Genomic DNA, 16053 nt, shown 5'->3' on the forward strand with positions numbered 1-16053 from the left:
GTCTGGCTCAACCCCTTATCCTTATCCTGACACCAGGACCCTCCCCAGACTTCATCTGGCCCCCATCCCTGGCTTCCTTCCAAATTCTGACCCCACCTCGGTTCTCCCTAATCCCTAATCCTGCCTCCTCCACCCCCTAGAATTAACTCACAGCCCCACCCAGTCACAATTCCAGCAGACTCCTACTCATTCCCCAAACAACCTCTTCCTCCTTCCTCTTCCCTCAGCCCAGCCCCCAGAGCGCTTCCCTCTCCGTGGCCTCCATGCCCGTGGACTCCCTGACCCCGACTGACCCTGCTCCCAAAGGGCCATTGAGCCAAAAGATTGCTACCCCAGACCCAATCCCTGCCCCCACCCTCATTTAAGGACAGTGGACTATCCATCGCCCACCTGAAGAATGAATTCCCTTGTTGTGCCTGAGGGTTGGGGGTGGGGGTGGGAAGGGCAGACGGTAGAATACGCTTGGGCATCCCTGTGTTTTGGGAGAAAGAAAAGGGCTGGAGATGGAGCTGGGGATAGCGTCCGGGCCAAGAACTGAAATCTAGATGCCTTGTTTTGTGATGTTGCGAGATAATTTTGAGATAAAGCTACGATGGCACTGGTTTGAGGGATAGGCCGGGGGCTGGGTTCTGGTGGGAATTAGGCCGGGAAATGGGAATAGGGTGGAAATAGCCTTCTAGGAGCTGATGTATCGGGAGTGGGTGCACAGGGTTGGCGTGGAGGTTGGAACGCCAGCTATGCCACCAGGAAGGGTCATGGGGATTTGGGGTGGGTTTGGGGAAGGAAGTGATGGGCTTTCTCCTTCCGCCTAGGTGGGTCCTGCCACCTCAGAGTTCACTGTGGGTTCAACTGGGGCTTGGGAGGAGCCAAATCTGGGTCCCAGCTTGTCCCGAAAGCTCCGCCCCAAGCAGAGGGCCAAGCCCAGGCTGGGGGGTGCCTGGCACAGCCTGCTGAGCCATCGGGGGTGGAGAGGGGTAGGCCAGCGACCGGGAAATGCTGAGGGCGCTGGGGGAGGGTGTCAGGGGTTAAAAGGCATGGGTCGGGGCTGAAGTTGGAGGCAGCTGGCTGCAGAAGCTCTCCACCGGGGCCCCTCACCCAGGTAAGTGGCTTGCGCCTGGGGCCGGGGCTGGAGCTTTGGAGGGGAGGGGGTGGGGGGCGATGGAAGGGGGAAGAGGGAGCATCGCTGAGTCAGGGAGATGGAGAGAGAGACCTGAGGCTCAGAGATAGAAATCTGCAGAGATGGAGAGCTGCAGCCGCAGGGAGATAAGCTCAGATTGAGACCAGGTGTGGGAACCAGCCCTGGGAGGGGAGGCCGGCCCCGGGGCCGGAGAGAGGGGCCGGAGCGCACACCGAGGGCCGGGCTTGCAGGGCAGGGTGGGGGGACTAGCTGCCTGGGTCGAGGACTAGCCAGCCAGTGCCCTAGGGTGCACGCCTCCCCTCCTCACCGCGCCCACCACCCCCCGCCCCCGATGAATTTGGGGAGGACGTGGGCCGGGGTTCTCTAGAGTGTGCAGGCAGATTGACAACTGGGAAGTTCAGGGGTCAGAGACGGGGATTCCGGCCAGCCCTTAACGCCTCCCTTCCAAATTCTCAGGCCCGTCCCGCCCGCCCTGCCCCCCACCCAGGCGCTGCCATGTGGCCCCTGGCCTCTGCGATTGCCTTCCTGACCACGGCCTTGTCCTCGTCAAGCGGTAAGAATGGCGGGGGTGGAGGCGGGGTGGCGGCGGGGTGGCCACCGCAGACAATGGTAGGAGGGGCCAGGCCGCGGGAGGGGGCGGGGAAGCCGCGAGCTCCGCCCCCCGCCCCCCGCCCACTCCGGGCAGGGTCCCCTGGGGACGGTCCCGAAAACTTCCTGCTTATCCCGGAGTGACCTGGTTTCCTGGCTGCGGTCAGCCCAGTGTCCACAGCAAGGCCCCCTCTCCTCTCTGACTTCGCGTTGAAAAGTCCCCCCCAGCCCCTCCCCCTGTTCCAGGCCTCCCCAAGGGAGAGGAGTCGCACCCACAGGGGTTCGAATCCTGCCGCTGCCGCTCTGAGCGAGTGACTTCGCTTCTTCGTGCCTCGGTTGTTCCATCTGTACAATGGGGACGTACGGGGCTGGGCAAACGTAGGTTTACATAATGCAATCGTTAATTAATTAATAATTAATTAATTAATTAATTAATAATGCAGGCATAATTGTAAATGGGCTTTTTGCCCACAAAGGGTTGGTGCGAATATTAAAATGAAACCGGGTCACGCCCGTCTGTGCTTGCTGACTGCCTGGCAGATGGAAGGGAGGGGAAGTTGGTTAGTCGTCACTGTTACCTTCTTAATCGAGTTCTCAGAGCCTCCCGTTTCTTCCTTTCACCCTTGGGGTGACCCCAGACCTATCTGATTCTACCCATAGTCAGTCCTCTCCCATGTAAGCTCCCCCCCCCTCCCCACACCTCCCTGCCTTTGCTGGCAAGTTCTCTGGAAACCCCATTCAGGCATCATTCATGCATTCAGATGATGTATTATAGCCCTGACAGCTACATCCTTTTATTTACCAATGGCACCCCAATAAATTCAGTACTAATTCTTTAAAAAAAAAACAACACCCACAGCTCTGCAATCCAGACGGGGTCCCTGCTCTCAGCACGCAGACCTCGTTCCAACACTTACCCAAATAACGAGTTAATCATCAGCTGCAATTGTTGCAGGAGGGGATGGCTTTAAAGGACCAAACCAGGAGGCCTCCCTCCCCCAAAGGACTAGACCAGGGGTCCTCAGACTACGGCCCGCGGGCCACATGCAAATACAAATATTGTATTTGTTCCTGTTTTGTGTTTTTTACTTCAAAATAAGATATGTGCAGTGTGCATAGGAATTTGTTCATAGTTTTTTTTTTTAAACTATAGTCCGGCCCTCCAACGGTCTGAGGGACAGTGAACTGGCCCCCTGTTTAAAACGTTTGAGGACCCCTGGACTAGACCCTGGAGCTGAGACCCAATGGAGGGAGGGGGCCACGGGGCACCCGGCACCAGCCCTGGCCTGGAGGTGGGGTGCCTCGTCTCCTTTGGCGACACTCCCAGGACTCCTGCCAGGTCCCCGGCCCCTCCTGGGCGCCACACCCTGGGCTAGGAACTCCACATGCATTGGCTTGTGGAGCCCTCAACAGTCTTAGGAGGTACCTGAGCTGTAATTACTCCAGTTTCACAGCTGAAAAAGCCAAGCCTCTGACAGGAGAGCCCGGCCGAGACAGCAGCCCCCCTGAGTCAGGGTTCTAATCCACACCTGCCCCGTCCTGTCCCCCACGTCCTGGAGCCCATCTTCATTATTTTAGGCCCCAGTGACCTGCTTAGAATCTTTTTTTAAAAATATTTTCGGTGTTTATTTGTTTTTTTAAATATATTTTATTGATTTTTTTACAGAGAGGAAGGGAGAGAGATAGGGAGTTAGAAACATCGATGAGAGAGAAACATCGATCAGCTGCCTCCTGCACACCCTCTACTGGGGATGTGCCCTCAACCAAGGTACATGCCCTTGACCAGAATCGAACCTGGGACCCTTCAGTCTGCAGGCCGACGCTCTATCCGCTGAGCCAAAGCAGTTAGAGCTCACCTCAGTTTGTTGATCATCATCCCATGCACAGAGAGGTCTCGGGTTCGATTCCTGATCAGGGCACATGCCCGAGTTGTGGGCTCGATCCCCAGTAGGGGACATGCAGGAAGCAGCCGATGGATGCTTCTCTCTCTCCCCCTCTCCCTTCCTCTCTCTAAAAATCCATGTGAAGATCTGAATTGGAAGAGAACCGGACAGTGACCGTGTCTGAGGATACAATCTGATGTTGCTTACGCCTCATCCCTGTGCCCCCTAAAATGACCTTGCGCCCACCAATGCCTTCTGTCCCCAACTTTGAGAACCACTGGGCTAATCCTGCCACTTATGTAGGTGGGGAAGGGGCCTGCTGGACACAGCTGGGGCCCTCCTGGTACACTAATAATAGCAACAATAGCAATAGTAGCCACCTGCTAAGTGCCGTGTGTGTCGTAGGTGTAGAATTTTACCGAATCCTATGGCTGCCCCATGAGATGGAACTGTTCCCTCTCCCACTGGATCTCTGAGAAGACAGAGGCTGGCAGCCTGTGACGGGATCCCCAGCCAAAAAGCGGCCCATTCAGAACTGGGCTTTCTCTGTTCCATTGTCAACGGCTGTGTCCAGGGCCAGATACAGGGCCAGGCACACAGGACATTGGCTGAGCACCTACTGTGTGTCAGAGACTATGCTAGGTCTGTCTCCCTCCTATATCTGCAGTGTCCTGTAGGGTGGCCACTGGCCACTTGCAGTTTTTTGAGCATTTCAAATATGACTGGTGTGGCTGAAGAAGTGAATTTTTATTTTTTACTTGGTTAATTCTCATTTGAGGATAGTTTTTCCATTGATTGTTTTAGAGAGTGGAAGAAAGCGGGGGGGGGGGGGGGGGCGAGAGAGAGAGAGAGAGAGAGAGAGAGAGAGAGAGAGAGAGAGAGAGAGAGAGAGAGATGTGAGAGACACATTGGTTGGTTGCCTCCCGCACATGCCCCAACTGGGGCCTGGGATCGACCTGCAACCCAGGTGTGTGCCTTTGACGGGAATTGAACCTGCCACCCTTCAGTCCAGGGCCAATACTTTACCACTGAGCCACACTGGCCAGGGCAAGAACTGAATTTTTAAGTTTTGTTTTTGATGAGTCTAAATTTAGCCACACCAGCTAGTGCTACCATATTGAACAGTTCAGGTCTGGAGAAAGAACTGTCGAGAAAGAGGAAGCAGCAAGTGCAAAGGCCCTGGTCAGTTTGAGTACAGATCCTTGAAACTGGAACAGAGTGAGTGAAGAGGAGAGAGGCGAGGGGTGGGGTCGAGGAGATTAACAAAGGTCAGATGATTCAGAATCCTGCAAACTTTGAACTGAGTAGTAGTTAGCCTATGGATGGTATTTGAAGCCATAGAGTAACCCAGTAAATAAGGTGTTAAAAAGATGGATGCATGGATGGACAGATGAGTGGATGGATGATGGATGGGTGGATAGATGGATGGATGGATGGATGGACAGACGAATGCTTGGATAGACAGATGGGTGGATGGATAAAGGATGGAGGGATGGGTGGATGGATGAAGGGTTGGATGGACAATGGATGGGTAGACAGATGCATGGATGGACAGATGGGTAGATAGATAGGTGGATGGAGGGATGGGTGGTGGATGGATGGAGGGATGGATGGATGAAGAGATGGATGAATGGATGAAGGGATGGATGGAGTGATGGATAGATGGATGGATGGATGGATGGATGGATGGATGGATGAATGGATGAAGGGATGGATGGATAGATGGATGGATGGATGAAGGGATGAAGGGATGGATGGATGGATGGATGGATGGATGGATGGATGGATGAAGGGATGAAGGGATGAAGGGATGGATGAAGGGATGAAGGGATGGATGGATGCTGCCTAGGTGGTTGTGGAGGTCCATCTCGCTTCTACCTCTTGAGACCCATCCCCGTGGTGGAATGAGAGAGAAAATGGAGGTGGGGAGAAAGCTTATCAGAAACATCTTCATTCAGTGAACTCTTCCTTCCTCCCCGCAATGGAGGATAGGACACTTCTGTGGAAAAGGACGTTGTCATCTCTTTGCCCTGACTCATCTCTGCTCCGTCGAAAATGGCAACTCCCAGAGCCCAAGAGATGAATCATCAGTTCCTGGTCACCAAGAGCCAGTTCTGACCCCCTCCCCAAGCTCAAGAACTACACCTCCAGGCCTCCTCTGCCTGAACCCCCACTCTCTTCTCTAACATTTTCTCTCCTTTACCAGGCGTCTCTCAGGAACATCCCAAGATTATCAACAGCACCAATGGGACCAATGGGTTTCTCCCCGGCGGCTACACCTGCCCTCCCCACTCTCAGCCCTGGCAGGCAGCCCTGCTGGTTCAGGGGCGGCTGCTCTGCGGGGCAGTCCTCGTCCACCCCCGCTGGGTCCTGACTGCAGCGCACTGTCTGAAGGAGTACGTGGGGGCGGGGGAGCATGGGGTAGGGGTGCTAATGGGACTGGGTGGAGTTTGCATTTCAGGATGAGGTTTGGGTGGAGTTAGGGGGTGGGGGATGGGAATGGACTTGAAGAAGAGGATTTGGATGGGATTGGAGTTGATGTGGAAGGAGATGGGGAAGGTGTGATGGAGCTGGGAGGGGGGGGTAGGGAGGGGCCCATCTTCTCCTCTAACCACCCTGTTGCTTCACCCACAGTGGATACCGAGTGTCCCTGGGCAAGCATACCCTGGAGCACGAGGAGGCTGGAGAGCAGGTGCGGGACGTCGCCCGCTCCATTCCCCACCCTCTGTACCGGAGCAGCCCCACTCACCTGAACCACGACCACGACATCATGCTGCTGGAGCTGCAGTCGCCCGTCCGTCTCTCGAGCCACATCCGCGTCCTGCCTCTCTCCCACAGCGACTGCCTCCCGGCCGGCACCTGCTGCCGCGTGTCTGGCTGGGGCACCACCATCAGCCCCCGGGGTATGTGCCCACACAGCTGGTCTCACAGGGTGGCCGGGGAGACGGGGGCAGAGGCGGGAGAGTAGGTTGGAGGAGGATTCATTTTATTTTTTTAATTTGCTGAATTTTAGAGAGAAAGAAGAGAGAGAGAGAAAGATTGATTGTGTTGTTCCTCTTATTGATGCACATTCATTGGTTGCTTCTTGTATGTGCCCTGACTGGAGATCGAACCCACAACCTTGGCATGTCAGGAGGATGCTCTAACCAACTGAGCTACCTGGCCACAGCGAGATTCCTTTATATATAAAAATGAAAGTAAAAAATATATCGTTCTAAAGAAACAAGGAAAATATGTAGTTACATATGTATATTACATATAATAATGTATACAGTTATATATAACTTTTACATAAATATCCTACCTAATAAAGAGGGAATATGTTAATTGACCCTCATGCATCCGCCCACAGCCAATAAGGAGGGAATATGCTAATTGACTGCCCCACCCTCAAAAATGGTGGCACCCACAGCCAATAAGGAGGAAATATGCTAATTGACTACCACTCCCTCAAAGATGACGGCACCCACAGAGAAACTATACAGTTATATGTCTTTATATACATTTATAAATATATACAATTTCATATATTCTTTTTTTAAAGGATATCCTCAGCATAAAGACTTTTTTAAAAAATATTTTTTTTATTGATTTTTTTTACAGAGAGGAAGGGAGAGGGATAGAGAGTTAGAAACATTGATGAGAGAGAAACATCGATCAGCTGCCTCCTGCACACCCCCTACTGGGGATATGCCCGCAACCGAGGTACATGCCCTTGGCCGGAATCGAACCTGGGACCCTTCAGTCCGCAGGCCGACGCTCTGTCCACTGAGCCAAACCAGTTAGGGCTACAATTTCATATATTCTACATTTATGTGCATATTTATAGAAATATACATTATATGCCTGGCTGGTGTGGCTCAGCGGTTGAGCGTCAGCCCATGTACCTACCAAGAGGTTGCTGGTTCGATTCCCAGTCAGGGCACATGCTGGGGTTTCGGGCTCAATCCCCAGTAGGGGGCATGCAGGAGGCAGCTGATCAATGTTGATGTTTCTCTCATCGATGTTTCTTCCTCTCCTTCTCCCTTCCTCTCTCTCTAAAAAAAAACATTAAAAACATTAAAAAAAATAAAATATACATCTGTATATAAATATGCAAATTATAAATATTAGATTTTCTAAATTATAATTCTATATTTATGCATTTATTTAAATACATTTGTATATAAATTGTATATTATGGTAGGTATCTAGTTATTAAGTATAATAAAATGTAAACTGCTTTATCCTTTGTGTATAGATGTGTTATATAAATGGGTGTATACATATGTGTGCGAATATAAAGTTGATCTACAGGGGCAGAGCCCTGTGCCACCCCCGCACTCTCCCAGCTTCGATTCTGTGGCTTTTGGCCCAGCATGCCCCATCTCTCTTCCCACCCCTTCCCTCCTCTCCTGTAATTCTTGCCACCTCTCCTGTGGCTTCCCCGTCTCCATTCCTTCTCACCTCCTCTGTCTTCCTAGTTCTCCCCACTCTCTCTGTCTTTATGCATCAGTTCCCTCTCCTCTCCCTCCCCATCTGTGTCTCTTCACACTCAGCTCCCGGACCCATCCCTCCCTCCACTTCCCTTTCCTGTTACCTCTCCCCCCATTTCTCCCCACATTTCTGTCTCTTCCATCACGTTCTCCCCCGTCTCCCTCTTCCCATCTCTCTTTTCTGCCAACTGTCCTCTTGAACTCCCGCCTCAGAGCCTGTCCAAGACCCATATCCCCAGACCTTCTCTCTCTCTTCTCCCCAGTGAGTTTCCCACAAGCCTTACAGTGTGCCAACATCCAGCTACGCTCAGATGAGGAGTGCCGGCAAGCCTACCCGGGGAGGATCACGCGCAACATGGTGTGTGCCGGCTCCCCCGAGGGCGGCAAGGACTCCTGTGAGGTGAGGCCGCGTGGGGCTGGGGTGGTGGGCTGCCATGGGCCAGGATGGAAGCCAGAATGGAGGTGGGGATGGATGCTGGGGGGAAAGGATTTGCTTCTAGCCTATGGGGAACTAGACTTTGTAAGGGGAGATGTCCCCTAGAATAGAAGGTTGAGACAAAAGGGAGGACCCGTGGATGGCAAATAGAATTCATCTTAAGCCCCAGCTGTGGCTGCCAGTGGCTGCCAGATGCTGATGTTGACATGCATGAAAGTTAGGATTCTAGCCCTAACTGGTTTGGCTCAGTGGGTAGAGCATCGGCCTGCGGACTGAAGGGTCCCAGGTTCGATTCCGGTCAAGGGCATGTACCTTGGTTGCGGGCACATCCCCAGTAGGGGGTGTGCAGGAAGCAGCTGATTGATGTGTCTCTCTCATTGATGTTTCTAATTCTCTATCCCTCTCTCTTCCTCTCTGTAAAAAAATCAATAATATATATATATAAAAGTTAGGATTCTATTGGTTGCAATTGACTAAAAAATTAAACAAACAAACCCAACTCAAACTGCTTTAAGAAAAACACTGGCTTTTATAACTGGAAAGCCCTGAGGACCCTGATTCAGGTACGGATGGATCCAGGCGCACACGCAGTAGAGCTAAGACCCACGTAAACATCTTGAGCATGATGCTCGCGAGGCTGACTTAAGTCCTGTGTCCTAGAACCTCCTCTGTAGCCAGAGCTGTGGGATTCTCTGATGGACCAAGTCAGGGCCACATGACTCACTGTTGGGGCTGAGAAGGGCAGGGACCAGGGGCACAGGTTGAGAGTGGGGGGAGGGCCTCATTCCTAACATGAAAAAAAATCAGAAAGTTGTTAGCAAAATAGGGTGAAATGGATACTACACGGGCAAAATGACAGCTATGTACAATAAAGGAGGCTTCTGTTATATATATATATATTTTTTTTTTTAATTGATTTCAGAGAGGAAGGGAGAGGGAGAGAGAGATAGAAACATCAATGATGAGAGAGAATCATTGATCAGCTGCCTCCTGCAGGCCCCACACTAGGGACTGAGCCCGCAACCCAGGCATGTACCCCAACCGGGCATCGAACCCTGACCTCCCAGTTCATAGGTCGATGCGCAACCCCTGAGCCACGCCAGCCGGGCTAGAGGAGGCTTCTTAGGTTGCGGCTTGGTTCCATGGGAAAGGGTGTGATAATGAATCAGTGGCGAGGGCCTTGTCGATAGTAATAACGTGTGTCCTGGGCTCGGGGGGAGAAGAAACACACGTGTGTACAAGCCCCACCCAGATGGGGGTGGGTTAGCTCAGTAGTAAGATGGCGTGAAGACACCGTAAAGCAGGAGCAGGTTTGGGGGTGCAGGGGGTGCAGGGTGGGATTCGATGGCAGGGAAAGAGGAACGGGTGTGTGGGGTAAGCTTTCACCACTTTCATGAGCCAGAGCAGCGGTTCTCAACCTGTGGGCCGCAACCCCTTGGGGGGTCGAACGACCCGTTCACAGGGGTCGCCTAAGACCATCGGAAAACACACAGATAATGACATATTGTTTTTGTGATGAATCCCTATGCTTTCATGATGTTCAATTTGTCACAATGAAATTGGGGGTCACCACAACATGAGGAACTGAATTACGGGGTCGCAGCATCAGGAAGGTTGAGAACCACTGAGCTAGAGGAACAAAAAACAAAAAACGGAGAGACACAGAAGTCTCCCCCGGCTCGGTGTCTCTCTCTCACTCTCTGTCCTTCTGAGTTTATCTTTGTTTTGGGTTTTGTCTTTGCTTTTTAGTTTGTCTTTCTATCTGTTCCTCCCTGTCTCTGCTGCTCACTGTCTCTCCATAGTCCCCCGTCTCTCTCTCAGCCTCCATGTCCGTCTCGCTCCATCTTTCACTCTCGCCCCACAAGGCCCCCTCTCTGCCTTTGTGTGGCTCCAGCACAGACCCCACCCGCCTCCCTTTCTGTCTCCCCCACTCAGGGCGACTCGGGAGGCCCCCTGGTCTGCAACGGAAGGCTCCACGGTATCATCTCCTGGGGAGACTTCCCCTGCGGGCAGCCCAACCGGCCCGGCGTCTACACCCGCGTCTCTCAATACATTTCATGGATCCAGGCAACCATCCGAGGACAGAGACCCCCAGAGCAGGAATGGACGCAGGGCCCACAATAAAAGTCGGGTTGACTGACCCAGCTCCTCACTCCCTCGGAGCCCTCCTTCCGCAGCCTGCCCAGCCCTCCCTGACCCCTCCCAGGGCACCCCACTTGAACCGGCGATCCGTGTTCCCGGCGTGTCACACCCTGGGGATGACATTCCGTGTTTCCAAAGCACTCGGTCCCCGTCGGCATCACGGTCTACCGGGCGTTGGATCCCTGAAACACCCCAGTCCCCCCCGAGAGTCCCGACCCGGATACGTTCCGGGTCTCCCAACTGTGTCAGCATCCACCTAGATCACCATCTAAACCAGCGGTTCTCAACCTGTGGGTCGCGACCCCTTGGGGGGTCGAATGACCCTTTCACAGGGGTCGCCTAAGACCATCGGAAAACACATATATAATGACATATTGTTTTTGTGATGAATCACTATGCTTTCATTATGTTCAATTTGTCACCATGAAATTGGGGGTCACCACAACATGAGGAACTGGATTAAAGGGCCGCGGCGTTAGGAAGGTTGGGAACCACTGATCTAAATGTTCTGTCTGTGGAACACAGAGGTACCTCCAGCCCATCCCAGCGATATTCTATGTCCCATGAATGTACCATTTTTGGAAATATTCTATACCCCTCCAGATACTTACTCATTGCCAATATTTTATTTTATACTAGAGGCCTGGTGCACAAAATTTGTGCACTTGGGGGGAGGGGTGTCCCTCAGCGTGGCCTATGCCCTCTTGCAGTCCGGGAGCCCTCCGGGGATATCCGACTGCCACGGAGGTGGGAGAGGCTCCTACCACTGCCAATGTACTTGCCAGCCGTGAGCCCAGCTTCCGGCTGAGTAATGCTCCTCCTGTGGGAGTGCACTGACCACCAGGGGGCAGCTCCTGCATTGAGCGTCTGCCCCCTGGTGGTCAGTGTGCGTCATAGCAACCGGTCGTTCCGCCATTCAGTTGGTTTGCATATTAGCCTTTTATGATATAGGATTTTTCTGTGCTTTTAAAAAATAATTCTTTATTGTTGAAAGTATTACATAGGCCCCCTTTTCCCCCTCATTGACCCCCTCCAGCCCGCCCCAGGCCTTCACCACCCTATTGTCTGTGTCCATAAGTTATGCATATAGCAGTGATGGCGAACCTATGACACGCGTGTCAGAGGTGACACGCGAACTCATTTTTTTTGGTTGATTTTTCTTTGTTAAATGGCATTTAAATATATAAAATAAATATCACAAATATAAGTCTTTGTTTTACTATGGTTGCAAATATCAAAAAATTTCTATATGTGACGCGGCACCAGAGTTAAGTTAGGGTTTTTCAAAATGCTGACACGCCGAGCTCAAAAGGTTCGCCATCACTGGCCTATAGGCATACAAAGTCTTTTCCTTGCCAATATTTTAGATCCTTCTATGTTTTGTACTCAAGAAGGTTCTAGACGCCCATGACATTTCATTCCGAAAACATTCTCTTGTGCCCACAATCCACGGTGCGGTGCCCTTCTGAATGACATCACCGCTAACACTGGACCTCCTAACGGCTTGTTCTCACGTGTTTCTGGACCTCCCAAATGTCCCATCCCTGCCCGCCTCCCATGTTCTGTCAACATCTGACCCCCTGGCAATATTCCCTATCTCTCAATCCCCGAGCCCACTCTAGAATATAGAGGGATGGGGTTCAGTATCCCCAGGGGTTCTCCATGCCCAGACCCCACTGTCCATCGCAGATCCCGTCCGTCTGTCTCCTCCAGGGACACCCTCCTTGAATGCCCCCTGCTGTGGTCACACCTTTGCCCATGACCCCAGCTCACAGTGGTCGAATGCTCGGGCCACCGGAGTCCCTGCTTTGAGCAAGTCCTGAAACTCCCCGCCTCTCTTCTCCCCTGCGAAACAGGGCTCCTCCTCTTTCCTCACAGCACGGTTTTGAGGATAACTGCAGAGGACTTACCGCCTGTGAAATGTTACCTTGGGTGGCAACAGCTACCCCTTTGCCGAGTGTCCGGAAGGTGATGCATTTATTTCTCTCTGCACACGTTTGTGCAGAGCTGGCCCTGCGTGTCGGGCAAATCCAGCTTTGTTTACTTACACGTCGGTGCCTAGCCTAAGCCAGGCACTTTTGTAGGCACGGGCGAATTAAACAGGCAGAAACTTCCACTCTTGTAGAGCTCACATTTTTTTTGTGGGGAGACGCATGATAAAGAAGAGGAATAAAGAAAGAGACGGTCAGGTGGCAAGAAAAAAGAAAGCAGGATGAGCCCGAGCCAGTTTTGCTCCGTGGATAGAGCATAGGCCTGCAGACTGAAAGGTCCCAGGTTCGATTCTGGTCAAGGGCACATGCCTGGGTTGTGGGCTTGATCCCCAGTAGGGGACGTGCAGGTTGCAGCTGATCAATGATTCATCATTGAATCTTCTATTTCTCCCTCTCCCTTCCTCTCTGATTAAAAAATAATAATAATAAATTTTTTAAAAAGAGCAAGGTGGAAGGATAGAAAGTTATGATGGAGTGCATGGAGCTGCATATATATATTTGATTTCAAAGAGGAAGGGAGAGATAGAAACATCAATGATGAGAGAGAATCATTGATTATCTGTTTCCTGCACACCCCACACTGGGGATCGAGCCTGCAACCAAAATTGGACCCAGGACCCTTCAATCCGCAGGCCAACACTCGATCCACTGAGCCAAACCAGCTAGGGCTGGAGCTGCTATTTAAACTGATAAGAACAGATACTACACTTGATCTTAGCCAAAAGGCCGAGAAGCGATGGAGCTGCTATTTTAAATAGCGCGATCTGGGAAGGAGACGTTGTACACCAAACAATATGCAAGCTGTTATAACATACACTAAGAAAATCTACATTGAGAAGGTAAATGCCAATGAACTGTTCACCTGGGATGTTTCTTTTGACATGCGAGTTTCTTCTTACATTTTTTTAAACATTTTTTTATTGGTTTCAGAGAGGAAGGAAGAGGGAGAGAGAGAGAGAAACATCAATGATGAGAGAGAATCATTGATCGGCTGCCTCCTGCACACCCCACACTGGAGATCGAGCCCGCAACCCGGGCATGTGCCCTGGCTGGGAATGGAACCGTGACCTGGTTCCTAAGCTGACGCTCAACCACTGAGCCATGCTGGCCATTAATTTTTTTTAATGGTAGGTGTTTTTGTTTTGTTTTCATTTTGAAATGTTTTTTCTTTTAATGGATTTTACCAGAAAAGAAAAACGTTTGATTTTACAGAGAGAAGCATTCATTGTTCCACTTCCTTATTTCTTCGTTGGTTGATGCTTGTCTGTCCCCTGACCTGGGATGAAACCCTCCATCTTGGCATATCCGGAGGACGCCCTAACCAACCGAGCAACCCAGCCAGGGTTTGTTTGTTTGTTTTTGTTTTTAGCAGAAAACATAGCAATTACTCCCCTCAACCTCAGTCTAGCGCAGCGATGGCGAACCTTTTGAGCTCGGCGTGCCAGCATTTTGAAAAACCCTAACTTAACTCCGGTGCCGTGTCACATATAGAAATTTTTTGATCTTTGCAACCATAGTAAAACAAAGACATATTTTTTGTATTTATTTTATATATTTAAATGCCATTTAACGAAGAAAAATCAACCCAAAAAATGAGTTCGCGTGTCACCTCTGACACGCATGTCATAGGTTCGCCATCACTGGTCTAAGGGCTCATCTTAATTTTTTTTTTAAAGCGAATAAACGTGATAACAAAAGAGACACAGTAACAGAGACAACGACAAGGACCTACAATAACAAAGATCATCGCAAAGGAGACAATAATAAAAGCAGAGGCCGAGGATACACAATAGAGATAAAGGCAAAAGACACACAGCAGTAAAAATAGCAGAGGATACACAACAGAGATAAAGGCAAAAGATACACAGTGATAAAGAGAACAGCCGTCCTGGCCAGGTTGCACAGGTGGCTGGTCCCCATGTGCCAACGTTGTGGGTTTAACCCGTTTAACCCCCCCCCCCCGCCCACACACACACACACACACACACACACACACACTCCATCAGGGCACATACCAGAGTCAAGCAGTGAACGCCTGACTGGAACAACAAGTCCTGTCTCTCCCTCCCTCTCGCTCAATCGATTTTTTTAAATAGCAGAAGGGAAGGGGGATCCACAGGAATGAGATGAGGGGAACGAGGCGGCCCTTGCAGGGATCACCAGTTCAACTCCCCCCACTCGAGGATGAGGACCCAGCTAAAGAGAGACACAAACGTTCTTAAAAGCAGAAGGCGCTGCCGAGGGCTCTCGGGAGATCACGGTGTTGGCATGTGAGCGGCTCTGGGAAGAACACCGGGTTCCGAGTGAGGGCTCACTAAGTGGCGGGTGTCCTTGGCACTGCGGCTCCTCTTGATATGATTGTTATGATGCGACGTCTCCATGGCTGCCAGGGCCAGAGCCAGTCCCTTGGGTGACAGCCAGGGATGAGAGAGAGAGAGAGAGAGAGAGAGAGAGAGAGAGAGAGAGAGAGAGAGAGAGGAAGAAGAAGAAGAAGAAGAAGAAGAAGAAGAAGAAGAAGAAGAAGAGAAGAAGAAGAAGAAGAGAAGAAGAAGAAGAAGAAGAAGAAGAAGAAGAAGAAGAAGAAGAAGAAGAAGAAGAAAGGAGAGAGGAGAGGAGAGGAGAGGAGAGGAGAGGAGAGGAGAGGAGAGGAGAGGAGAGGAGAGGAGAGGAGAGGAGAGGAGAGGAGAGGAGAGGAGAGGAGAGAAGAGAGGTGGCCGCCCAGATCTGTCCTGTGGAACAGAAAATGACATCCCTGAGCCGGATTCTGCCCACACCTTCACATCAGGAAGGCCAGCCAGGTGGCCCGGCTTCCAGGCTTCTCAGCTTTTCCTTCCCCTCCCTCTCCCAGGATTTCGAAATCAAGGGACCTTTTCCAGTTTCCACCCCGGGGGAATTTTCATCACCGTGGGGACTGGGCTGAGAGGATTTGGGAAGCTGGTGGACAACACTGGGAAAGAGACTGAATAGCAAGGAGCGAGGGGTGTCTGAGGGGTGTCAATGGGCAACACTTGTAGACACTAGCCCAGCAGGAAGGCCCATTTTACGCCCCCAAAGCCCCCACTGGGGTGACGTCAGCCCCCCCAGTGCACACAAGTGTCCCCCTAGACAAAGGACACTTCATCAGCGCGTTGAATCCATCCGCGTCCATGGAGACACATTCCTGTACTTCCCCCCACGGGGGCCATTGGGCTCCGCACCCAATTCCAACTGGGAGTGGGATGGGGTTCCCCAACGTGACCAAGCAATTCTCGGACACCGGGTGGGGGTCCTACAGCCGAAACTCAAGTCCGACACTGCCTACCAGGAGAGAGTGGGATCCCGCCGGTGAAGGCTCAGTCCTACAAGACTGCCCCCCCCCCATACCCCGCCCCAGCTCAGACGCCAATCAGTGTCCCGGTGT

General features: G+C 51.6%; 1 protein-coding gene and 1 pseudogene across 1 annotated transcript; one reads left to right on the forward strand and one right to left on the reverse strand.

Annotated features, from left to right (window-relative positions):
- Window positions 1-1619: 1619 nt before the first annotated feature.
- On the forward strand, window positions 1620-11794 carry KLK13 (kallikrein related peptidase 13). The gene is made up of 5 exons (XM_059665860.1): window positions 1620-1691; window positions 5816-6005; window positions 6244-6512; window positions 8348-8484; window positions 10456-11794. Exons 1-5 carry the CDS (start codon window positions 1634-1636, stop codon window positions 10642-10644), a joined length of 843 nt encoding a protein of 280 aa, XP_059521843.1. The 5' UTR covers window positions 1620-1633; the 3' UTR covers window positions 10645-11794.
- Window positions 11795-13234: 1440 nt separating this feature from the next.
- LOC132217712 (U2 spliceosomal RNA) lies at window positions 13235-13391 on the reverse strand (annotated as a pseudogene).
- Window positions 13392-16053: the final 2662 nt, after the last annotated feature.

This window comes from Myotis daubentonii, chromosome 15 (genome assembly GCF_963259705.1).
Source record: "Myotis daubentonii chromosome 15, mMyoDau2.1, whole genome shotgun sequence".
Lineage (NCBI taxonomy): Eukaryota > Metazoa > Chordata > Mammalia > Chiroptera > Vespertilionidae > Myotis > Myotis daubentonii.